The sequence below is a fragment of the Cheilinus undulatus genome, linkage group 14 (genome assembly GCF_018320785.1).
Source record: "Cheilinus undulatus linkage group 14, ASM1832078v1, whole genome shotgun sequence".
Taxonomy (NCBI): domain Eukaryota; kingdom Metazoa; phylum Chordata; class Actinopteri; order Labriformes; family Labridae; genus Cheilinus; species Cheilinus undulatus.
Window position 1 is genome coordinate 154,995 of NC_054878.1, and position 27,901 is coordinate 182,895.

The 27,901-nt window shown below is 41.5% G+C and overlaps 1 protein-coding gene across 7 annotated transcripts in view; it reads left to right on the forward strand.

Annotated features, from left to right (window-relative positions):
• The window catches only part of enah (ENAH actin regulator), a 313,726-nt gene that overhangs the window by 121,589 nt on the left and 164,236 nt on the right, over positions 1–27,901 (forward strand). For all 7 annotated transcript variants that reach the window (XM_041806187.1, XM_041806191.1, XM_041806188.1 and 4 more), the window contains exons 2-3: positions 21,696–21,861; positions 26,336–26,513. In XM_041806187.1, the coding sequence (XP_041662121.1) occupies positions 21,696–21,861; positions 26,336–26,513 (344 nt within the window). The remainder of the gene's footprint in view (positions 1–21,695; positions 21,862–26,335; positions 26,514–27,901) is intronic.

Sequence of the window (27,901 nt, forward strand, 5' to 3'; positions counted from 1 at the left end):
GCTGTTCAAGAAACACAGAAAAGCCCTCAGAGCAAACCAGTTTGAGCTTGAGTCACACCATTTTCAACATTCAACACTAGTTTACTGGTGACTGGATAGATCTGCTGATGAACATGTCAGTTTGGATGTTTAGTAGTTCTACACAAAGATAGCTGAATATATTTGTCCTCAGTTGAGTTTGAAGTGTTGATTAATCTTGTAAAGTCAGTGGATTGGTCAGATTCCATTCTGTCATCAGGGGGGTCTTATTTCGCAGAACTTTAATCTGATACTCTGGTTCCTGGTCAGAGAATGAGCAGACCAATCAGCTCTGATGTGACAGAGGCGGTGGCGGCTAAAGATGTGGTTTAGCTGAAATCACTGTAAGCCTGTCAACAATGGAGGACAGCAGAGAGATAAGCTTGGATGAGGCTAAGCGTGAAGGGTCATGATGTGTTCAAATAAAGGATGTAGAATGGATGTCTGCAGATATCCCATCTGCAGACAAATTCATTCTAGCTTATGTTCATACGAGTGTACGAGTGTACAGCTAATATAGACCAATATTTACAGCCAATATAGACCAATATTTACAGCCAATATAGACCAATATTTACAGCCAATATAGACCAATATTTACAGCCATTACAGACCAATATTTACATCCAATATAGACCAATATTTACAGCCAATATAGACCAATATTTACAGCTAATAGGGATCAATATTTACAGCCAATATAGACCAATATTTACAGCCATTACAGACCAATATTTACATCCAATATAGACCAATATTTACAGCCAATATATACCAATATTTACAGCTAATAGGGATCAATATTTACAGCCAATATAGACCAATATTTACAGCCATTACAGACCAATATTTACATCCAATATAGACCAATATTTCCCGCCAATATAGACCAATATTTACAGCCAATATAGACCAATATTTACAGCCAATATAGACCAATATTTACAGCCAATATAGACCAATATTTACAGCCAATATAGACCAATATTTACAGCCATTACAGACCAATATTTACAGCTAATAGGGATCAATATTTACAGCCAATATATACCAACAATGGAGGACAGCAGAGAGATAAGCTTGGATGAGGCTAAGCGTGAAGGGTCATGATGTGTTCAAATAAAGGATGTAGAATGGATGTCTGCAGATATCCCATCTGCAGACAAATTCATTCCTGCTTATGTTCATACGACTGTACGAGTGTACAGCTAATATAGACCAATATTTACAGCCAATAAAGACCAATATTTACAGCCAATATAGACCAATATTTACAGCCATTACAGACCAATATTTACATCCAATATAGACCAATATTTACAGCCATTACAGACCAATATTTACATCCAATATAGACCAATATTTACAGCCAATATAGACCAATATTTACAGCCAATATAGACCAATATTTACAGCCATTACAGACCAATATTTACATCCAATATAGACCAATATTTACAGCCAATATAGACCAATATTTACAGCCAATATAGACCAATATTTACAGCTAATAGGGATCAATATTTACAGCCAATATAGACCAATATTTACAGCCAATATAGACCAATATTTACAGCCATTACAGACCAATATTTACATCCAATATAGACCAATATTTCCCGCCAATATAGACCTATATTTACAGCCAATATAGACCAATATTTACAGCCAATATAGACCAATATTTACAGCCAATATAGACCAATATTTACAGCCAATATAGACCAATATTTACAGCCATTACAGACCAATATTTACAGCTAATAGGGATCAATATTTACAGCCAATATATACCAACAATGGAGGACAGCAGAGAGATAAGCTTGGATGAGGCTAAGCGTGAAGGGTCATGATGTGTTCAAATAAAGGATGTAGAATGGATGTCTGCAGATATCCCATCTGCAGACAAATTCATTCTAGCTTATGTTCATACGACTGTACGAGTGTACAGCTAATATTGACCAATATTTACAGCCAATATAGACAAATATTTACAGCCAATATAGACCAATATTTACAGCCATTACAGACCAATATTTACATCCAATATAGACCAATATTTACAGCCAATAAAGACCAATATTTACAGCCAATAAAGACCAATATTTACATCCAATATAGACCAATATTTACAGCCAATAAAGACCAATATTTACAGCCAATATAGACCAATATTTACAGCTAATAGGGATCAATATTTACAGCCAATATAGACCAATATTTACAGCTAATAGGGATCAATATTTACAGCCAATATAGACCAATATTTACAGCCAATATAGACCAATATTTACAGCCAATATAGACCAATATTTACAGCTAATATAGACCAATATTTACAGCTAATAGGGATTAATATTTACAGCCAATATAGACCAATATTTACAGCTAATAGGGATCAATATTTACAGCCAATATAGACCAATATTTACAGCCAATATAGACCAATATTTACAGCCAATATAGACCAATATTTACAGCTAATATAGACCAATATTTACAGCTAATAGGGATTAATATTTACAGCCATTACAGACCAATATTTACAGCTATTACAGACCAATATTTACAGCCTATATAGACCACTATTTACAGCCAATATAGACCAATATTTACAGCCAATATAGACCAATATTTACAACCAATATAGACCAATATTTACAGCCAATATAGACCAATATTTACAACCAATATAGACCAATATTTACAACTAATATAGACCAATATTTCAGCCAATATAGACCAATATTTGCAGCCAATATATACCAATATTTACAGCCATTACAGACCAATATTTATAGCAATTACAGACCAATATTTACAGCCAATATATACCAATATTTACAGCCATTACAGACCAATATTTATAGCAATTACAGACCAATATTTACAGCAAATATAGACCAATATTTACAGCTATTACAGACCAATATTTACAGCCAATATAGACCAATATTTACAGCCAATATAGACCAATATTTACAGCCAATATAGACCAATATTTACAGGCCAATATATACCATTATTTACAGCTATTACAGACCAATATTTACAGCCAATATAGACCAATATTTACAGCCAATATAGACCAATATTTACAGCCAATATAGACCAATATTTACATCCAATATAGACCAATATTTACAGCCATTACAGACCAATATTTACAGCTAATATAGACCAATATTTACATCCAATATAGACCAATATTTACAGCCAATATAGACCGATATTTACAGCCAATATAGACCACTATTTACAGCCAATATAGACCAATATTTACAGCCAATATAGACGAATATTTACAGCCAATATAGACCTATATTTACAGCCAATATAGACCAATATTTACAGCCATTACAGACCAATATTTACAGCCAATATAGACCAATATTTACAGCCAATATAGACCAACAATGGAGGACAGCAGAGAGATAAGCTTGGATGAGGCTAAGCGTGAAGGGTCATGATGTGTTCAAATAAAGGATGTAGAATGGATGTCTGCAGATATCCCATCTGCAGACAAATTCATTCCTGCTTATGTTCATACGACTGTACGAGTGTACAGCTAATATAGACCAATATTTACAGCCAATAAAGACCAATATTTACAGCCAATATAGACCAATATTTACAGCCATTACAGACCAATATTTACATCCAATATAGACCAATATTTACAGCTAATAGGGATCAGTACTTACAGCCAATATAGATCAATATTTACAGCCAATATAGACCAATATTTACAGCCAATATAGACCAATATTTACAGCCAATATATACCAATATTTACAGCTAATAGGATCAGTACTTACAGCCAATATAGATCAATATTTACAGCCAATATAGACCAATATTTACAGCCAATATAGACCAATATTTACAGCCAATATAGACCAATATTAACAGCAAATATAGACCAATATTTACAGCCAATATAGACCAATATTTACAGCCATTACAGACCAATATTTACATCCAATATAGACCAATATTTACAGCCAATGTAGACCAATATTTACAGCCAATATATACCAATATTTACAGCGAATATTGAGCAATAATTACAGCCAATATAGATCAATATTTACAGCCAATATAGACCAATATTTACAGCCAATATAGACCAATATTTACAGCCAATATAGACCAATATTAACAGCCAATATAGACCAATATTTACAGCCAATATAGACCAATATTTACAGCCAATATAGACCAATATTTACAGCCAATATAGACCAATATTTACAGCCATTACAGACCAATATTTACAGCCATTACAGACCAATATTTACAGCCAATAGGGATCAATATTTACAGCCAATATATACCAATATTTACAGCCAATATAGACCAATATTTACAGCCAATATAGACCAATATTTACAGCCAATATAGACCAATATTTACAGCCAATATAGACCAATATTTATAGCCATTACAGACCAATATTTACAGCCAATATAGACCAATATTTACAGCTAATATAGACCAATATTTACAGCTAATAGGGATCAATATTTACAGCCAATATAGACCAATATTTACATCCAATATATACCAATATTTACAGCTAATAGGGATCAGTACTTACAGCCAATATAGATCAATATTTACAGCCAATATAGACCAATATTTACAGCCAATATAGACCAATATTTACAGCCAATATAGACCAATATTTACAGGCCAATATATACCATTATTTACAGCTATTACAGACCAATATTTACAGCCAATATAGACCAATATTTACAGCCAATATAGACCAATATTTACAGCCAATATAGACCAATATTTACATCCAATATAGACCAATATTTACAGCCATTACAGACCAGTATTTACAGCTAATATAGACCAATATTTACATCCAATATAGACCAATATTTACAGCCAATATAGACCGATATTTACAGCCAATATAGACCACTATTTACAGCCAATATAGACCAATATTTACAGCCAATATAGACGAATATTTACAGCCAATATAGACCTATATTTACAGCCAATATAGACCAATATTTACAGCCATTACAGACCAATATTTACAGCCAATATAGACCAATATTTACAGCCAATATAGACCAACAATGGAGGACAGCAGAGAGATAAGCTTGGATGAGGCTAAGCGTGAAGGGTCATGATGTGTTCAAATAAAGGATGTAGAATGGATGTCTGCAGATATCCCATCTGCAGACAAATTCATTCCTGCTTATGTTCATACGACTGTACGAGTGTACAGCTAATATAGACCAATATTTACAGCCAATAAAGACCAATATTTACAGCCAATATAGACCAATATTTACAGCCATTACAGACCAATATTTACATCCAATATAGACCAATATTTACAGCTAATAGGGATCAGTACTTACAGCCAATATAGATCAATATTTACAGCCAATATAGACCAATATTTACAGCCAATATAGACCAATATTTACAGCCAATATATACCAATATTTACAGCTAATAGGGATCAGTACTTACAGCCAATATAGATCAATATTTACAGCCAATATAGACCAATATTTACAGCCAATATAGACCAATATTTACAGCCAATATAGACCAATATTAACAGCAAATATAGACCAATATTTACAGCCAATATAGACCAATATTTACAGCCATTACAGACCAATATTTACATCCAATATAGACCAATATTTACAGCCAATGTAGACCAATATTTACAGCCAATATATACCAATATTTACAGCTAATAGGGATCAATACTTACAGCCAATATAGATCAATATTTACAGCCAATATAGACCAATATTTACAGCCAATATAGACCAATATTTACAGCCAATATAGACCAATATTAACAGCCAATATAGACCAATATTTACAGCCAATATAGACCAATATTTACAGCCAATATAGACCAATATTTACAGCCAATATAGACCAATATTTACAGCCAATATAGACCAATATTTACAGCCATTACAGACCAATATTTACAGCCATTACAGACCAATATTTACAGCCAATAGGGATCAATATTTACAGCCAATATATACCAATATTTACAGCCAATATAGACCAATATTTACAGCCAATATAGACCAATATTTACAGCCAATATAGACCAATATTTACAGCCAATATAGACCAATATTTATAGCCATTACAGACCAATATTTACAGCCAATATAGACCAATATTTACAGCTAATATAGACCAATATTTACAGCTAATAGGGATCAATATTTACAGCCAATATAGACCAATATTTACAGCCAATATAGACCAATATTTACAGCCAATATAGACCAATATTTACAGCCAATATATACCAATATTTACAGCCATTACAGACCAATATTTATAGCAATTACAGACCAATATTTACAGCCATTACAGACCAATATTTACATCCAATATAGACCAATATTTCCCGCCAATATAGACCAATATTTACAGCCATTACAGACCAATATTTACATCCAATATATACCAATATTTACAGCTAATAGGGATCAGTACTTACAGCCAATATAGATCAATATTTACAGCCAATATAGACCAATATTTACAGCCAATATAGACCAATATTTACAGCCAATATATACCAATATTTACAGCTAATAGGGATCAGTACTTACAGCCAATATAGATCAATATTTACAGCCAATATAGACCAATATTTACAGCCAATATAGACCAATATTTACAGCCAATATAGACCAGTATTAACAGCAAATACAGACCAATATTTACAGCCAATATAGACCAATATTTACAGCCATTACAGACCAATATTTACATCCAATATAGACCAATATTTACTGCCAATGTAGACCAATATTTACAGCCAATATAAACCAATATTTACAGCTAATAGGGATCAATACTTACAGCCAATATAGATCAATATTTACAGCCAATATAGACCAATATTTACAGCCAATATAGACCAATATTAACAGCCAATATAGACCAATATTAACAGCCAATATAGACCAATATTTACAGCCAATATAGACCAATATTTACAGCCATTAAAAACCAATATTTACAGCCAATATAGACCAATATTTACAGCCAATATAGACCAATATTTACAACCAATATAGACCAATATTTACAACTAATATAGACCAATATTTCAGCCAATATAGACCAATATTTACAGCCAATATAGACCAATATTTACAGCTAATACAGACCAATATTTACAGCCAATATAGACCAATATTTACAGCCAATATAGACCAATATTTACAGCCAATACAGACCAATATTTACAGCCAATATAGACCAATATTTACAGCCAATATAGACTAATATTACAGCCATTACAAACCAATATTTACAGCCAATATAGACCAATATTTACAGCCAATATATACCAATATTTACAGCTATTACAGACCGATATTTACAGCCAATATAGACCAATATTTACAGCCAATATAGACCAATATTTACAGCCAATATAGACCAATATTTACAGCCAATATAGACCAATATTTACAGCCATTACAGACCAATATTTACAGCTAATATAGACCAATATTTACAGCCAATATAGACCAATATTTACAGCCAATATAGACCAATATTTACAACCAATATAGACCAATATTTACAACTAATATAGACCAATATTTACAGCCAATATAGACCAATATTTACAACCAATATAGACCAATATTTACAGCCAATATCGACCAATATTTACAACCAATATAGACCAATATTTACAGCCAATTTCGACCAATTTTTACAACCAATATAGACCAATATTTACAACCAATATAGACCAATATTTACAGCCAATATCGACCAATATTTACAACCAATATAGACCAATATTTACAACCAATATAGACCAATATTTACAGCCAATATAGACCAATATTTACAGCCAATATAGACCAATATTTACAGCCAATATAGACCAATATTTACAGCCGATATAGACCAATATTTACAGCCGATATAGACCAATATTTACAGCCGATATAGACCAATATTTACAGCCAATATAGACCAATATTTACAGCCAATACAGACCAATATTTACAGCCAATATAGACCAATATTTACAGCCAATATAGACCAATATTTACAGCCATTACAGACCAATATTTACAGCCAATACAGACCAATATTTACAACTAATATAGACCAATATTTACAGCCAGTAAAGGACAAATGTTTGACAGCTGATATGGACTGATACTTGTGTCTTTTGTAGGCTCACATTTCCGGCTTCAATAGGCCGATATCTTCAGCTAATAACGGCTGATCTTGACAGCTATTATATTGGCAGAGTATGTTCTATCTGCAGTTACAGTGATAAACTTTTTTTTATGACGTCATGCCGATAGTACTGTCCGCACCTCAAGTCAACAGTAGTACCAGAAGTGATTCAAATTGATCAGAACTTTTGAGGGTAATCAGTAAGAGTTTCAACATCAGTATAAATGAAGAATCGTCCTCCCTATCAGGAGGGTAGTTTTGATGTGAAATATCAAATCCCATGTGTACTTGTGACTTCTGTTCCATCATGCTAAAACTCATCTGTGCTCTCCATTATCCTGATGAGCCTCATCCTCTGACCGGTCCAGATGTATTCCTATGTGTTTAACTGTTTCTGTCGTGTTAACATGTAATGATGGGCTTTGTCATTGAAAGGACATGGCTGCTGGCTGAGTGGAGAATGAAGGAGGAAGATCACAGCTGACATGGTCAGTGGAAGGGTTAACAAGGAGAAGAGGAGGGTCAACAGGACTAGATTACACCAGTGAGACACTTAGCGAGCAGAAGTCCACTTTTCTCCTCTGACGTTACATCTCTGAAGAAGCTGAGAGACAAATCGGACGTCCAGCACCAGCTAATGCTCAGTAATCTCTGGATGGGATAACGCTGGCGAAACATAATTGTTCATTCTCTTTCCACTGGAGCTTTTTGCATGTCTGACTAGAGAAAAAAGCTCAAATGTCAAAGTTGTTCAGTAACAGTCAGTGAGCTGAGTCAGGTCTGCTTCACTGTGGAACCACAGACATGTTCTCAGGGCTTGTTCTCCTCAGGGCTCATGTTCTGCTCTGCACTCGCCACATTTTCTTCCTCAGACACTCTTGAACAGATTCCTCTGGCTCTCTGCTCCCAGCAGTGATAAACACGCAGAGCACAGGCACTTCTGATCAATGTCCAAACACACACACACACACACACACACACACCCCGGCAGCAGAACAGTCAGCACACACACACACACACACAGGCAGCAGAACAGTCAGCACACACACACAGGCAGGAGAACAGTCAGCACACACACACACGCAGCAGAACAGTCAGCACACACACACACAGGCAGCAGAACAGTCAGCACACACACACACACACACAGGCAGCAGAACAGTCAGCACACACACACAGGCAGGAGAACAGTCAGCACACACACGCAGCAGAACAGTCAGCACACACACACACAGGCAGCAGAACAGTCAGCACACACACACACACACACAGGCAGGAGAACAGTCAGCACACACACACAGGCAGCAGAACAGTCAGCACACACACACACAGGCGTGGGAACAGTCAGCACACACACACAGGCAGCAGAACAGTCAGCACACACACACAGGCAGGGGAACAGTCAGCACACACACACACAGGCAGCAGAACAGTCAGCACACACACACAGGCAGCAGAACAGTCAGCACACACACACAGGCAGGGGAACAGTCAGCACACACACACACAGGCAGGAGAACAGTCAGCACACACACACAGGCAGCAGAACAGTCAGCACACACACACACAGGCAGCAGAACAGTCAGCACACACACACAGGCAGCAGAACAGTCAGCACACACACACACAGGCAGCAGAACAGTCAGCACACACACACAGGCAGGGGAACAGTCAGCACACACACACAGGCAGCAACACAGTCAGCACACACACACAGGCAGGGGAACAGTCAGCACACACACACACAGGCAGCAGAACAGTCAGCACACACACACAGGCAGGAGAACAGTCAGCACACACACACACAGGCAGCAGAACGTCATCACACACACACACAGGCAGCAGAACAGTCAGCACACACACACACAGGCAGGGGAACAGTCAGCACACACACACACAGGCAGCAGAACGTCATCACACACACACACAGGCAGCAGAACAGTCAGCACACACACACAGGCAGCAGAACAGTCAGCACACACACACAGGCAGCAGAACAGTCAGCACACACACACACAGGCAGCAGAACAGTCAGCACACACACACAGGCAGGGGAACAGTCAGCACACACACACAGGCAGCAACACAGTCAGCACACACACACAGGCAGGGGAACAGTCAGCACACACACACACAGGCAGCAGAACAGTCAGCACACACACACAGGCAGCAGAACAGTCAGCACACACACACAGGCAGGAGAACAGTCAGCACACACACACAGGCAGCAACACAGTCAGCACACACACACAGGCAGCAGAACAGTCAGCACACACACACACACAGGAGAACAGTCAGCACACACACACAGGCAGCAACACAGTCAGCACACACACAGGAGAACAGTCAGCACACACACACAGGCAGCAACACAGTCAGCACACACACAGGAGAACAGTCAGCACACACACACAGGCAGCAACACAGTCAGCACACACACAGGAGAACAGTCAGCACACACACACAGGCAGCAACACAGTCAGCACACACACACAGGCAGCAGAACAGTCAGCACACACACACAGGCAGCAACACAGTCAGCACACACACACAGGCAGCAGAACAGTCAGCACACACACACACAGGCAGGAGAACAGTCAGCACACACACACACAGGCAGCAGAATAGTCAGCACACACACACAGGCAGCAGAACAGTCAGCACACACACACACAGGCAGCAGTACAGTCAGCACACACACACACAGGCAGCAGAACGTCATCACACACACACACAGGCAGCAGAACGTCATCACACACACACACAGGCAGCAGAACGTCATCACACACACACACAGGCAGCAGAACAGTCAGCACACACACACACAGGCAGCAGAACAGTCAGCACACACACACAGGCAGCAGAACAGTCAGCACACACACACAGGCAGCAGAACAGTCAGCACACACACACAGGCAGCAGAACAGTCAGCACACACACACAGGCAGCAGAACAGTCAGCACACACACACAGGCAGGGGAACAGTCAGCACACACACACAGGCAGCAACACAGTCAGCACACACACACAGGCAGGGGAACAGTCAGCACACACACACAGGCAGCAGAACAGTCAGCACACACACACAGGCAGGAGAACAGTCAGCACACACACACAGGCAGCAGAACTGTCAGCACACACACACAGGCAGGGGAACAGTCAGCACACACACACAGGCAGCAACACAGTCAGCACACACACACAGGCAGCAACACAGTCAGCACACACACAGGAGAACAGTCAGCACACACACACAGGCAGCAACACAGTCAGCACACACACAGGAGAACAGTCAGCACACACACACAGGCAGCAACACAGTCAGCACACACACACAGGCAGCAGAACAGTCAGCACACACACACAGGCAGCAACACAGTCAGCACACACACACAGGCAGGAGAACAGTCAGCACACACACACACAGGCAGCAGAACGTCATCACACACACACACAGGCAGCAGAACGTCATCACACACACACACAGGCAGCAGAACAGTCAGCACACACACACACAGGCAGCAGAACAGTCAGCACACACACACAGGCAGCAGAACAGTCAGCACACACACACAGGCAGCAGAACAGTCAGCACACACACACAGGCAGCAGAACAGTCAGCACACACACACAGGCAGGTGAACAGTCAGCACACACACACAGGCAGCAACACAGTCAGCACACACACACAGGCAGGGGAACAGTCAGCACACACACACACAGGCAGCAGAACGTCCTCACACACACACAGGCAGCAACACAGTCAGCACACACACACAGGCAGGGGAACAGTCAGCACACACACACACAGGCAGCAGAACAGTCAGCACACACACACAGGCAGCAGAACAGTCAGCACACACACACAGGCAGGAGAACAGTCAGCACACACACACAGGCAGGGGAACAGTCAGCACACACACACAGGCAGCAGAACAGTCAGCACACACACACACAGGCAGCAGAACAGTCAGCACACACACACAGGCAGGGGAACAGTCAGCACACACACACAGGCAGCAACACAGTCAGCACACACACACAGGCAGGGGAACAGTCAGCACACACACACACAGGCAGCAGAACAGTCAGCACACACACACAGGCAGCAGAACAGTCAGCACACACACACAGGCAGCAACACAGTCAGCACACACACACAGGCAGGGGAACAGTCAGCACACACACAGGAGAACAGTCAGCACACACACACAGGCAGCAACACAGTCAGCACACACACAGGAGAACAGTCAGCACACACACACAGGCAGCAACACAGTCAGCACACACACACAGGCAGCAGAACAGTCAGCACACACACACAGGCAGCAGAACAGTCAGCACACACACACACAGGCAGGAGAACAGTCAGCACACACACACACAGGCAGCAGAATAGTCAGCACACACACACAGGCAGCAGAACAGTCAGCACACACACACAGGCAGCAGAACAGTCAGCACACACACACACAGGCAGCAGAACGTCATCACACACACACACAGGCAGCAGAACAGTCAGCACACACACACACAGGCAGCAGAACAGTCAGCACACACACACAGGCAGCAGAACAGTCAGCACACACACACAGGCAGCAGAACAGTCAGCACACACACAGGCAGCAGAACAGTCAACACACACACACGTGCCTTCAGGATTGGTGAGAGCTGTACGTTATTTTTCCCAGAAACAGTCTCTCTGAGCTGAAGGTTTGTGACTTGGATCATTCCCCTCCTTTAACCAAACTCAGAGACCACAATCCCCCAAACATGCAGCCACACAGTCATCAGGTTTAACCAATCAGAGGTCTCAATGGCTGCTTCACCAGACTCAGGTTTAGAAGAGCTCAGGAGCAGAAAAACCCACTGCTTTCATCGTTTTCCATCTGACTGTTGCAGGCTTTAATTTACACCAGTTTAGTGTAGTTTCAGAGAGGAGAAAGAGAGGAAACGCCATCGCTTAGTCTGATTAAAATCATAACAAATACCAACTTTAGTGCTCCAGGAAGTAGGGACGTGTCGAAGTACTTGTGGACGATGCAGGCATTGTATTAGGCCACAATGATTGAGCTCTGTCAGCGCTGAAGTAAGAAAACAGTGACGGTTCACAGAGTTGTAACTTCTCCAGCCACAGTGAGCTGGATTACATCGACAGCAGCAGCTTTACGGCAACTCTAAAGGGCCAATCCAAGAGCTTCTTACAAACAGAAAAGTCTGTTTCACATGCAGGATGTCAGCTAGTGCAGGCCTGTATTTTCTTATAACTAATTTAATCAGACAAATTTTAGAACTAATATAAAATTAAAACACTAATACACTATAAAAACTTTGATTTAAACACTGCGATGAAAATGCTGACACACCTTACATGCACAGTGGAGAAATATGGTGGTGGGAGTGCTGTGGTCGTTTACACCACCGCTCTATTTCAGCTTGGATGGCTTCATGAGCATTTTTTTTTTTTTTGAGGACAGCTGTTTTGTCCTCATAGAATAAAGATCATCAATCAAAAATGTTTTTGAAAGCTGAAGGTACCGTGCATATCGTAGTGCCACTAGTTGGATGTTGAACCACGTGAGCGTAAAGCACAAGAAGAACCAGCCGGGACGGACAACATGCAGTCTCACACCATCTCGAGCTCTGTTAGCACTTTGTGGTGATACCAGAGCACAGAGGATCAGCCTGCAGAGCTTCACCCATCACTGGTGGCTGTAAATATGCTTCCATTATTAGTGGAAAGAGAAGTCTTCTGCTGGTGCTTGTGGAGCTGCAGATAAAGCCATTCTCACCCTTAACAAAGCTGAAGAGCAGGAAAGATGAGGAGAGCTCAGCAGGGACCGACATGCAGCATGCAGATAAAGTGTCTCTCTGTGGAGTCACATGCTACTCTGAATCTCAGGACCAATGTTCAGTCCTTCTCTACCATTTGTCAGAGAAAAGCTTCATACTTCTGAGAACACAGGAACATTTTTCTTTAGGTCAGCTGAAGCTAGATCTAGCTTGATTTCCTCTTCCATGCAGCGTTTTCCTTCTACGGTGTAAAGACTGCCAACTCTTTGGTCCCTCGTCATCTCCTGATTATCTGTGGAGTCGACAGTCGACTGTATGACAGATACTGCAGTTTTATTGTTGTTTACTACAGCAGGATAAGCCCCAGAAAGACACTAATCTAATTTAGATTTCTCACAGTAAAGTGGAATTAAGTTTGCTGGAATAATGTCACAATACAGGTTCATAAACATGAGAAGTGTCCCTCCATTTAGAGCTGAAATGACTCCTGTATACATAACCCCCCAGACTCTGAGCCCCCCTACCTCACATGTCGGCGGTGATGGTGGTCATTTCTTACTGGAAAAGGCTCGTGAGAATGGCCCGCCACAAATCAGGGAAGGATGTTGTGACTAATGAGACCAAATCAGCAGAGGAATGTGATGTTGGCGTCATTATTTCCAAAGTCTAGATCTGACCATGCACACTTAAAAACAAGCGGAGAATTTGAAACCAGAGAGAGGATGGTGGTGTGTCTAAGTCTTCCCTGGGAGAGGATCTATGCTGATGTGGTAGTAAGAAGTAACCACAGTAGAAATGAGGCCTTTTAGAGATAAAAGCATGATACTGGGGATGACACTGGGCAGTCAGGACTGAACTGAAGTGCACTACTACAGCCGTTAAAGTTCACAGTAGCTGCACACAGGCACAGCTTGATGGATTCACTTGTTTACAGGAATGTCACACAGAGTGAATCTGCAGACCAGAGCTCCAGTTGGAACAGCAGCATTTTAACAGAGACATCTTTATGTCAGCTTTAAGGTAGAAAAATGCATCAAATATCTCGGGTTGTCAAATACACCACACGGTTTCAACATGAAGATGTCAGCTGACCTCTACCAGCACGCAGCTGCTCTGAGCCTTGGGGAGAAATTGAAGAAATTCTGCTCACTTGCCTGACTTTAATAAAACTGTGGAGTTAAATCTTAAAGTGAAAAACCTCATCTACTGCAGCAGGCCATTAAATATTCAGCCTGATTCTCCTCTCCATGACCAGCTCCTGGGGTTCTGCTCACAGTGAGGTGTTCGCTGTTAAAGCAGCGTAGAGAAAAAGAAGAGTCAGTCCTGATAGCAATTCATCTGCTATAGAGTGTTAACACAATTCAGCTTCTGTTGACATAATGACATTCATTAGCAGAAGAGGGGAGACTGGATGAGTGGGGATAACAAGGATATGTGCCGTCCATTTGTCTCTGTCTCAGCTATTTAGGCTAGGGCTGCGACAAACTAAATATTAGCCTGTATCAGCTGTAAATATTGGCCTGTTTCAGCTGTAAATATTGGCCTGTATCAGCTGTAAATATTGGCCTGTATCAGCTGTAAATATTGGCCTGTTTCAGCTGTAAATATTGGCCTGTTTCAGCTGTAAATATTGGCCAATATCAGCTGTAAATATTGACCTGTATCAACTGTAAATATTGGCCTGTGTCAGCTGTAAATATTGGCCTGTTTCAGCTGTAAATATTGGCCTGTATCAGCTGTAAATATTGGCCTGTATCAGCTGTAAATATTGGCCTGTTTCAGCTGTAAATATTGGCCTGTATCAGCTGTAAATATTGGCCTGTATCAGCTGTAAATATTGGCCTGTTTCAGCTGTAAATATTGGCCTGTATCAGCTGTAAATATTGGCCTGTGTCAGCTGTAAATATTGGCCTGTTTCAGCTGTAAATATTGGCCAATATCAGCTGTAAATATTGACCTGTATCAGCTGTAAATATTGGCCAGTATCAGCTGTAAATATTGGCCTGTATCAGCTGTAAATATTGGCCTGTTTCAGCTGTAAATATTGGCCTGTTTCAGCTGTAAATATTGGCCAATATCAGCTGTAAATATTGGCCTATATCAGCTGTAAATATTGGCCTGTATCAGCTGTAAATATTGGCCAGTATCAGCTGTAAATATTGACCTGTATCAGCTGTAAATATTGGCCTATATCAGCTGTAAATATTGGCCAGTATCAGCTGTAAATATTGGCCTGTATCAGCTGTAAATATTGGCCAGTATCAGCTGTAAATATTGACCTGTATCAGCTGTAAATATTGGCCTATATCAGCTGTAAATATTGGCCTGTATCAGCTGTAAATATTGGCCTGTATCAGCTGTAAATATTGGCCTATATCAGCTGTAAATATTGGCCTGTATCAGCTGTAAATATTGGCCTGTATCAGCTGTAAATATTGGCCTATATCAGCTGTAAATATTGGCCTGTATTAGCTGTAAATATTGGCCAGTATCAGCTGTAAATATTGACCTGTATCAGCTGTAAATATTGGCCTGTATCAGCTGCAAATATTGGCCTGTATCAGCTGTAAATATTGGCCTGTATCAGCTGTAAATATTGGCCTGTATCAGCTGTAAATATTGGCCAGTATCAGCTGTAAATATTGACCTGTATCAGCTGTAAATATTGGCCTGTATCAGCTGTAAATATTGGCCTGTATCAGCTGTAAATATTGGCCTGTATCAGCTGTAAATATTGGCCTGTATCAGCTGTAAGTATTGGCGTGTATCAGCTGTAAATATTGGCCTGTATCAGCTGTAAATATTGGCCTGTATCAACTGTAAATATTGGCCTGTATCAGCTGTAAGTATTGGCCTGTATCAGCTGTAAATATTGGCATGTATCAGCTGTAAATATTGGCCTGTATCAGCTGTAAATATTGGCATGTATCAGCTGTAAATATTGACCTGTATCAGCTGTAAATATTGGCCTGTATCAGCTGTATATATTGGCATGTATCAGCTGTAAATATTGGCCTGTATCAGCTGTAAATATTGGCCTGTATCAGCTGTAAATATTGGCCTGTATCAGCTGTAAATATTGGCCTGTATCAGCTGTAAATATTGGCCTGTATCAGCTGTAAATATTGGCCTGTATCAGCTGTAAATATTGGCCTGTATCAGCTGTAAATATTGGCCTGTATCAGCTGTAAATATTGGCATGTATCAGCTGTAAATATTGGCCTGTATCAGCTGTAAATATTGGCCTGTATCAGCTGTAAATATTGGCATGTATCAGCTGTAAATATTGGCCTGTATCAGCTGTAAATATTGACCTGTATCAGCTGTAAATATTGGCCTGTATCAACTGTAAATATTGGCCTGTGTCAGCTGTAAATATTGGCCAATATCAGCTGTAAATATTGACCTGTATCAGCTGTAAATATTGGCCAGTATCAGCTGTAAATATTGACCTGTATCAGCTGCAAATATTGGCCTGTATCAGCTGTAAATATTGGCCAGTATCAGCTGTAAATATTGGCCTGTATCAGCTGTAAATATTGGCCTGTATCAGCTGTAAATATTGGCCTGTATCAGCTGTAAATATTGGCCTGTATCAGCTGTAAATATTGGCCTGTATCAGCTGTAAATATTGGCCTGTATCAGCTGTAAATATTGGCCTGTATCAGCTGTAAATATTGGCCTATATCAGCTGTAAATATTGGCCTGTATCAGCTGTAAGTATTGGCCTGTATCAGCTGTAAATATCGGCATGTATCAGCTGTAAATATTGGCCAGTATCAGCTGTAAATATCGACCTGTATCAGCTGTAAATATTGACCTGTATCAGCTGTAAATATTGGCCTGTATCAGCTGTAAATATTGACCTGTATCAGCTGTAAATATTGGCCTGTATCAGCTGTAAATATTGGCCTGTATCAGCTGTAAATATTGGCCTGTATCAGCTGTAAATATTGGCCTGTATCAGCTGTAAATATTGGCCTGTATCAGCTGTAAATATTGGCATGTATCAGCTGTAAATATTGGCCAGTATCAGCTGTAAATATCGACCTGTATCAGCTGTAAATATTGGCCTGTATCAGCTGTAAATATTGACCTGTATCAGCTGTAAATATTGGCCTGTATCAGCTGTAAGTATTGGCCTGTATCAGCTGTAAATATTGGCCTGTATCAGCTGTAAATATTGGCCTGTATCAGCTGTAAATATTGGCCTGTATCAGCTGTAAATATTGGCCTGTATCAGCTGTAAATATTGACCTGTATCAGCTGTAAATATTGACCTGTATCAGCTGTAAATATTGGCCTGTATCAGCTGTAAGTATTGGCCTGTATCAGCTGTAAATATTGGCCTGTATCAGCTGTAAATATTGGCCTGTATCAGCTGTAAATATTGGCCTATATCAGCTGTAAATATTGGCCTGTATCAGCTGTAAGTATTGGCCTGTATCAGCTGTAAATATTGGCATGTATCAGCTGTAAATATTGGCCAGTATCAGCTGTAAATATCGACCTGTATCAGCTGTAAATATTGGCCTGTATCAGCTGTAAATATTGACCTGTATCAGCTGTAAATATTGGCCTGTATCAGCTGTAAATATTGACCTGTATCAGCTGTAAATATTGACCTGTATCAGCTGTAAATATTGGCCTGTATCAGCTGTAAGTATTGGCCTGTATCAGCTGTAAATATTGGCCTGTATCAGCTGTAAATATTGGCCTGTATCAGCTGTAAATATTGGCCTGTATCAGCTGTAAATATTGGCCTGTATCAGCTGTAAATATTGGCCTGTATCAGCTGTAAATATTGGCCTGTATCAGCTGTAAATATTGGCATGTATCAGCTGTAAAATTTGTTAGGTCATCAAACCTCAGAGCTTTTAAGGAATACAGCTTTTGGTCTGAACTCCATTTACATGCTGTAACTGTCAAGAATGGATTTTGAACATTTTAGCTTCTTGATAGAGGATATTAGCATAAATCAAAGTTCAGGTATCCCTTCTCCAGATAGATATGTATCTCCCTGTTGGTTTGTTGTCTTAACTAGGTTTCTGGTTCACATCATGGCTGCAGTTTTAGAGCATTTATCTTTCTTTCTGATATTTTTTAAGGCTTGTTTTTTACTTCATCTCCATCCATGTGGGAGATGATTGTTTTCAGGCTGTTGAAGAGCAGAGATTTTGTGTTTCTCTAAAAGTTGTCTCAGACTTGGAGTGAGACGCAGGAGAAATGGCTGGGGTAGTTGCAGCAGAGTTTCCCCTCAGACTCTTGACTTTCACAGAAAGGTTCAGTCTGTCAGTCAGACCCTCTCACTTTTTCTGACATTCAAACAGGTCCTTTTAGAAACACTAGGTGTGGGTCTCTGTGGACCTGGATCTAATCCCCCCATGGCTTTTTTCACCCCATTTTCACTCTCTTCTCATCCTGCCTGTCATTTTCTACATTTCTCACGCTTGCTGCTTCTCAGTCTCCCTCTGCTTCCCGCTCACTCTCAGCTCCTCAGCATCACAGTGACGTACAGAAATTCATCCGTTTTCTCCTCCTGTCATCCTCTGCTCTTATAGGCTGCAGTCATGCAGTGAATAATTGACTGTTTGTCTCCCTGAAGTCTGTCACTTCCTCTCAGACAGTAACATACGCTGTAGACAATATTTGATATGAGTCCAGGTTTAAAGGGAGCCCTAGCAGTTTTACACAGTGAGGTCACTGTACTCCCCAGGAGGAGGATTATTGAGCCCAGCATGTGAACAGGTCTGGATCCTCTGCTGAGGGATGGAGATGAAGACCCAGCACTGCATTTTTCAAACCCCAGAAACTCCTCATGTTTGAATATCAGTAACGCTTTCAAGTTCTGTAATGATGGCACAGTGACTGAGGCTACAGTGTATGGACAAAAGTATCCGGCCGTCTGACCATTACACCAGCAGGGACTGTAATGGCATCATATTCAAATCCATGTACTTTAATACAGGGTTACCCCCCCCAGCTATAACAGCTTTCACTCTTCTCTGAAGGCTTTCCACAAGATTCTGGTCTCTGTGGGACCATTCATTCTGTAGAGCATTTATGAGGTCAGGGACTGATGTTGGACCAGAAGGCCCTGCTCACTATCTCTGTTCCAGTTCATCCCAAAGGTGCTGGATGGGGTTGAGGTCAGGACTCTGTGTGGACCAGTCCAGTTCTTCCACACCAAACTCATCAAACCATGTCTAAAGACACTATAAAGTTCTAGTCCTTCTCTGGTCTCTGGGCCACAGTCCTGCTGGAACAGAAAGGGCCTTCCCCAGACCGTTGGATGCATAGAATGGTCCAGAATGTCTTGGTCTGCTGAAGCATTAAGATTGGCCTTCACTGGAGATAAGGGGTCTAGACCAGACCCTGAACCACAGCCCCGTACCATGATCCCTCCTCCACCAAACTTCAGAGTCAGACAGGTAGTGTTCTCCCAGCATCCTCCAGACCCAGACTCACCATCTGACTGTAAACAGAGAAGATAATTGGTCACTCCTCAGACATGTTTCCACTGATCCACAGTCCAGTGTCGGTGTGTTTTACTCCACTCCATCTGATGCTTGGACTTAGACTTGGTGATGTGAGGCTTGCATGCAGCTGTTGCCATGGAAACCCATTCATGAAGCTCCTGTTGCAGTTTCAGTATTTACATTGAAGTTCAGAACTCTTCAGCGATGGAACCAGCAGAGCTGGTGACTTCAGGACACCATCTCTGAGGAGTTGTTGGCCTCACTCTGTGCTCTTACCTGGTCTTCGTGAAACACCTGGGTTCATAATTAACAGGTGGAATACTGTATTTCTCTCTGCCTCCAGTTGTATTGAATTTTTCAGATGTGCATCCTGTGAGAGAAACTCTGGGATGTAAACTCCAGCTGGACTGGTGTGCAGAGCCTTAGCATACTTCTAATTTGGTCTTGGTTTAGTCCATTACCATGATGGAGAGTCAGCTCTAAATTGCTGTGTTGTCTGTTTGACACACAACTGTGGTGTCCAGCTTCAATTCCGAGTCCTGTCACTGAAGTCTCAGCGTAGTTATTAAGAGTCAGATAGAAAAACAGCCAGTGAGCCGTGAAGCAGATTTCATTAGTTTGGTGCTCAGGGGCTGAACATGTCTGAATTACATCTAACATGAGCTCACTACTCGTGCTTGGATGCTATTAATAGCATCCTGTGGACCAGCTCCTCTCAAAGATCAGACCCAAGTCTGCAGCCTGATCCAATGGCCAGTCAGTCCAGAGTCAGCCTATTGTTGTGTTTAATTAATGATATATTGATCAGGGAACCAGGAGAAACAGCCTGGAGAGATTAGTTTTGAGGTTTGCAGGTAAAGATGTCAGCATTTCCAATACTTCTACATACAGTATGATTGTTCTGAAGTTTTTACACTGAGGTGGAGCTGTCCATATGAGAGGACATGTGTGTCTGTATGTGCACTCACGTGATTTTACTGTGTGTTTCATCAGCGACCATGACGGCTGAGGAAGTCCCTCGGGCTTATGACTCCAATAAAACATGCTTTCACAAAGTTAGGAGGAAAAAACGCGTGAAATAACAGAAATCTTTCACTGTTTTTGGCATCTGTAGAGTCATCTTGTCTGTCTTTCTGCATGAATACTGAGTTTCTGTCTGTTTCTCTGCAGTGAACAGAGTATCTGCCAGGCGCGAGCCGCTGTCATGGTGTATGATGATGCCAATAAGAAGTGGGTCCCAGCTGGCGGCTCCACGGGCTTCAGCAGAGTCCACATCTACCACCACACAGGCAACAACGCCTTCAGGGTGGTGGGGCGCAAAATCCAGGATCATCAGGTGAGTGGATGAAACCAGGATTGGCTTTTTCCCCTGAGAGCACAAGACACTGAAGCCTTGTCTGGGTTTATGATGAAAAGAAGTAGCTTCATTTATCCTAGAGGGGAATTTACCCCTCTGTTACTTAACACAGACTATGAATGCATAATCTTTTATTATTGCTGTAAAAGTAAAGATGAATTTTGATTTATTATCAGGATAAACAAACACAGCCCTGGGAAGTAGGGACTCCTGTCTAGGTCCTCCAGACATCTGCTGGCTAACATGTCTGCCAGGCTCAAGGCAAAGGAGCAGCTTTAATTTATCAGCTTTTAGTTCTAGCTTTAGTCTAAATCTGAAAGATAAAACCTTGATTAGTTTTAGTCAGTATTTAGTTTTTGAAAAATCTGGGAGCTTCAGCTGTGGAGGAATATAGAGTTTAAATGTCTGACCACAGCTAAGTCACATTCTGGTTTTGTCTCCTTGATCTTGGTCTTAGTCTAGTCTTCCTCATGAAAAAAGGAAGTTGATGAACATTCTGAGCCCTGGTTTTAGTCATAGGTGGGCAGTCCTTACCTACAGCAGGCTGCAGCTTCTCTTCATGGTCATGACATGATGTCGCCTCAGTAGCTCTGCTTTGGTCTCACACGTCCTTCTAAGATGGCGGAACATTTGAATTCTTTAAAACACCCTCAAAATCAACTCAGTAACAGAAGGTGAACAGGGACGTGGTCTTCATTGGTGCAATCCATTATTCCAGCACATATTAGTCTGCCCTACTACGGCTAACTGCCAGGCCAACCCTGCAGCAGCATTTGAAACCTGAACATAACCCGAGGGTCCAGTCAGCTGGTTGGTTGATGAGCTTTCATGCAGCAGAAGTCTTGTTATTTGGACAGTCACTGGGGGGTGAAGGGAGGGAAACAGCAGGAGTGTACGGCTCAGTTAGTGATAGGCCTTTCAGACCAGCAGGGCTCCGTGCTGGTTCTGGTTCCTGAGCCTAATTTTGAACCAGCCGGCATGTTCAAACCAAAAAAAAAAAAAAGTTGGTTCTCAGCTGGAACCAAAAATAGTTGGTTCTTTCTTGGGAACCATGACATCATCAGTGGGCGTGTCACATTCTAGGTTGTGAAGACAAACAGAAAAAGAAGAACAAATGGTCTGCTGGGGATCTGGGCATGGACAGAATTCCAGGTGAAGCTGGAAAGATAGCAAAGGCTGGGTTCACCTGAACACCAGAGCAAATAATTAACTCAAGAAACTGAAGAAGGAATACCAGGACTGCAGGAAAGACTTGGCAAAAGTGGAGCTGGACGTGGCGATACATCTCCATCGTGTCCTCTGGCTGGTTCGCCAGAAAGCACCGGGGTTCTGAGACTCCAGAATGGAACCAGAGCCAGAACCAGACCTGTGTCCGGTCTGAAAGCACTATGAGAGACTTACAGAGGAGAAAGAGAAAGAACAGCATGCCACACTTGGCAATCCAGGTAGAGAGGACATGACCACAGCACTGATGGAGGTTGTATTATCTTGTGATTAACTTAGGAACAGTAAATCTTAAAGTGGACACAAAGATGCAGCATGTTTGTCTTAAAAAGGCTCTGCATTATCACTGCTCTCCCTCTGTCAGCATCTATCCCTGCTGCTCTGAACACATGTTGTATTAAGTCCCTTTATTTTCTCTTTAAAGTGAACACGTTGGCGTTAGCGTCTGTTAGCAACAGATAGAGAGCAGGCCATGTCCTTGGATCCTTAAGTCCTGACCCCCATCCTCCCCTGACCTCAACCCTATGAGAACCTTTGGAGCATCCTCGAGCTAAAGATCTATGGGGGCTCAGGCTGGAACAAGTGATCCTGTTCATAGTTAAGACAACACCACTAACAGCATCTGGGATGGAGTATTATGTGGAGAAAGACTGAAGACATTTCTGTATCACAGAACGTAAACTGATCACTGACCACCTAAGTACCCCCCCCCCACCCCTGTCTCTCTCTGGGTGAGGGATTGAGGGATTGAGAGAGGAAGAGTCATGAGCCTGGGTCCCTTCAGCTCTCAGTGATTCTGATGAAGGCCGACTTTATTATGGTGGAGTTTCTTCTTCAGCATTACAGTGGAATCTTCCTCATCCTTTAATCTAATCCACTAATTAAACCAATATCTGTGCGGTGTTTGTGACTCCACTGGACCACGGCTGAGGCCGGAGGCTGTCGGAGGCATTCTCTTCATCTATGGTCCTCTCCACTCTTAGGAATGTCAGGAATGCTCGGAGGGAATGTTTTCAAATGTGGCTAAAGAAACCACTTTGACTCATTAACCATCAACTGTTCTCACCAGTTTAGGAGGCTCTGCTGACAGCGTCACATCTCTGTAGAGAAAAGTCAAGCATGGTGTCCCTCCTGCTGCTCTCTCTCCTGTTAAATAAACTGCTGTTTTGTTTGTGGATAATAAATCCTTCATATCATTTCCACATAGAATAATTCCTCTGCCGTGGTTTCATTGTTATTCTGTTGATGTTATATCAGCTTATTAAATCTCAGCTCCAGCTGAGCTGTAAAACTGCAGCAGCGTTATTCTAGCGTCGATCAATGTCTGACACATCAATAAAAGTCAACACTTTCTATTGATCCCTCTCTGTAAATGCAGTAAATGTGTCTGTAATACCTCTGGGCCTCCAGAGCCTTCATGGTTCAGTCTCAGCAGTCAGGAAACAGAGAATCAGAGCTGACTGGGATTAATAATGAGAATGAGCAGAGTTTGATGAGGGAGAGAAACCTGCTGTGGTAGATCTCTCAGATAAGAGGAGATGTAGGCATAAATAAGAGGAAATAAGCAGTGAAAGCCTGCCTCTGGACTCAAAGTGCCCAAAATAAAAGCCCAAATCTAGGGTGGTTGGCACCAACAGCCTTCAGATCTGCACCACCACACCAAAGCAGGCCTGTGTTTGTGGTGGTGTATATTCATGTTCTTCTCTAAAGTTCTGGTGGCATGATTTCCTCTTTGAGATGCTCCTCATGGTGTTTACATGTCCACTGGTGAACTCTCTACCTTCTGCCTTCTTTATTGTCATTTACTTGAGTTTGACTTAGTTGAATCCTTCTCCAGGATTTCCAGACTCTAAGTGTGATCCTGTGAGTTGTTGTGTTTTCAGAGAGGAGGATGAAGTGAGCGGTCATAGCGTCTGTGTTTGTGTTCACACTCAGAGCTGCAGGCTGATTGTCAGCTTGTGTGGCGCAGTGATAATAATATGCACATTTCCTCTCTTTTATTCTCTGCCACCTACAATAATCATCAGCGTTACAACAGCTCAGCTTCTCCTCACATTTTCTGGCTGCTTGTTTTATCACTCAGGCCTTGAACAATAAAGGACTGCTACATGAATCCACACACGTTATTATAATAAGCACAGAAATTGACTCTAGACTCTATCGGAGCGGGTTAAAATAAATTCTGTCAGTGCCAAGGCTTCGATACACAATCACAGTAACGGGCTTTACCGCTAGAGGAGCTGTTTATCGGCCAAAGCAACGAAAATTTAACTTCAGGCTAGTCTCATTCGAGTTTAATCTTCTGAAATCTGAACTGACCAGAGGCCCTGCTAGATCAACTTCAGCTGCAGGCTCCCTGCAGGGGGATGTTTGAATTCTGTCTCATTAGTTTGGACATGATGACACAGGGATTAGACTAAACCCTAAAACACCTCTTTTCTGGGGGTTTCAGGAAGGAAAATGGAGGCTTTGTTGTTGTTGTCACAGCCTGATTCTCAGATTTCTGTCTCAATAACTCAGAGAAGAGCAGCTGCAGGGGTTTGTCTTTGACCAAGAGTCCAGGATGACAGATAGACAAGACGTTTGCTATAAATCCGCTTGGACAGAGAGTTAGTGGATCATGAAGTCACTTTATATGCAGGGTAGAATGACCTTTCACCCCATAAAAGCTCCAGAGTTTCAGTTTTGTCTCTGTGCATTTACATGATTGAGGACTTTAGGTGCACAAGCTTTCAGTCATGTCTGTGACTGTGACAGCTCGTGATGATGGCGGCAAGTAGACAGAGGGACGACCACCATCAGGGCTTCACACTAATGCCCGGAAGCTCCTGATGATGGCGGCAGGTAGACAGAGGGACGACCACCATCAGGGCTTCATACTAATGCCCGGAAGCTCCTGATGATGGCAGCAGGTAGACAGAGGGACGCCCACCATCAGGGCTTCACGCTGACATTTAAAATTCAGCCTGATTCAAATGTCTACTACTCCGTAATGCTGTATCTCTGAAGCCTCTTTAATTAAAGCTGACAGCCGACATTTCAGCCACATCTACTGTATTAACTGAAATAGACAGTAGATAGAACAACCCCGTTTTCAGGTGTGATATCAGCTGATTATATTTGTGCAGTAGTGGTGTGTTGCTTTAAATATTTTACCTGAAAGTTAATTCAGAGTTTCACTACATTTGAACTTTATTCTAACAGTCTTGGATGCTTCTTCTGCCTTCAGGTGGTGATAAACTGTGCCATTCCTAAGGGGCTGAAGTACAACCAGGCCACGCAGACCTTCCACCAGTGGCGTGACGCCCGGCAGGTCTATGGTCTCAACTTTGGCAGCAAAGAGGATGCCAACGTATTTGCCAGTGCCATGATGCATGCTCTGGAGGTGCTCAACTCACAAGATGCAGGTAGAGACACTTTTTGAAGGTTTATGTTGGAGTGGAATGTTTCACATAGAACCACCCTCCATTTGTGACACATTTCTTTGAAATGGCTCTTGCTGGTGCAGCTCTGCTCTTGTAGGTGATCGCTGACATCTCTTGTTTTACTTCATGCATAGAGGTCAGAGGTCAGGATTGTCGCTGACATTTCCATGCTGTATATCTGTTTGGGTTTGGAATGACAGTCTACACCGTGGAGGATTAAATCAGAGTTCTGTCCTCTTCTCATCACTCCTGATAGTGATGCACTGATCTGATGCAGACACCCACGTTTTTAGTTTAATTAACACTTTCAGGCCAGAGACTAGAATTTTAATGTTGTTCAACAGTAGAAATAATTCTACTCTTCATGACTTGAGACTTGAGAAATCTAAAATACAACTTTAACTCTTCAGCTTGATTTAAACTTGATTTAAATTTAAACTAAACTAGAAATACAGTGATATAAAAAATATGTTGCCCAGCCCTACCTCAAAGTCTCCTTCCTGTTTAGATGCATGTATTTCAGTACAAAGATGACCATCTCTGCCTTGTTGCAGCTTCAGTCTGTCTCTTCTCATTCAGGATGTGGAGCAGTCTTTAGACTGGCTGTAAACACCATTGGAGACTGGCAGTAAACGCCGTTGTAGACTGGCTGTAAATGCTGTTGTAGACTGGCTGTAAACGCTGTTGTAGACTTGCTGAAAACGCCTTTGTAGACTTGCTGTAAACCCCTTTGTTGACTGGCTGTAAACGTTCCTCTAGACCGGCTGTAAATGCCGTTGTAGACTGGTTGTAAATGCACTTCAAGACTTGCTCAAAACGCCGTTGTAGACTGGCTGTAAACGCTGTTGTAGACTGGCTGTAATCCCCATTGTAGACTGGCTGTAAACGCCGTTGTAGACTGGCTGTAAAAGCCGTTGTAGACTGGCTGTAAGCACCGTTGTAGACTGGCTGTAAACACCATTGTAGACTGGCTCTAGTTGCCGTTGTAGACTGGCTGTAAATGCTGCTGACTTGCTGTAAATGCAGCTGTAGACTTGCTGTAAATGCTGTTGTAGACTGGCTGTAAACGCTGTTGTAGACTGGCTGTAAATGCTATTGACTTGCTGTAAATGCTGCTGTAGACTTGCTGTAAATGCTGTTGTAGACTGGCTGTAAATGCTATTGTAGATTGGCTGTAAACACAATTGTAGAATGGCTGTAGACTGGCTGTTGTAGACTTGCTGTAAACGCCGTCGTAGACTGGCTGTAAACACCATTGTAGACTTGTTGTAAAAACCTTTATAGACTGGCTGTAAATGCCATTGTAGACTGGCTGTAAATGGTGTTGTAGACTGGCTGTCAACGCCATTGTAGACCGGCTGTAAACGCCA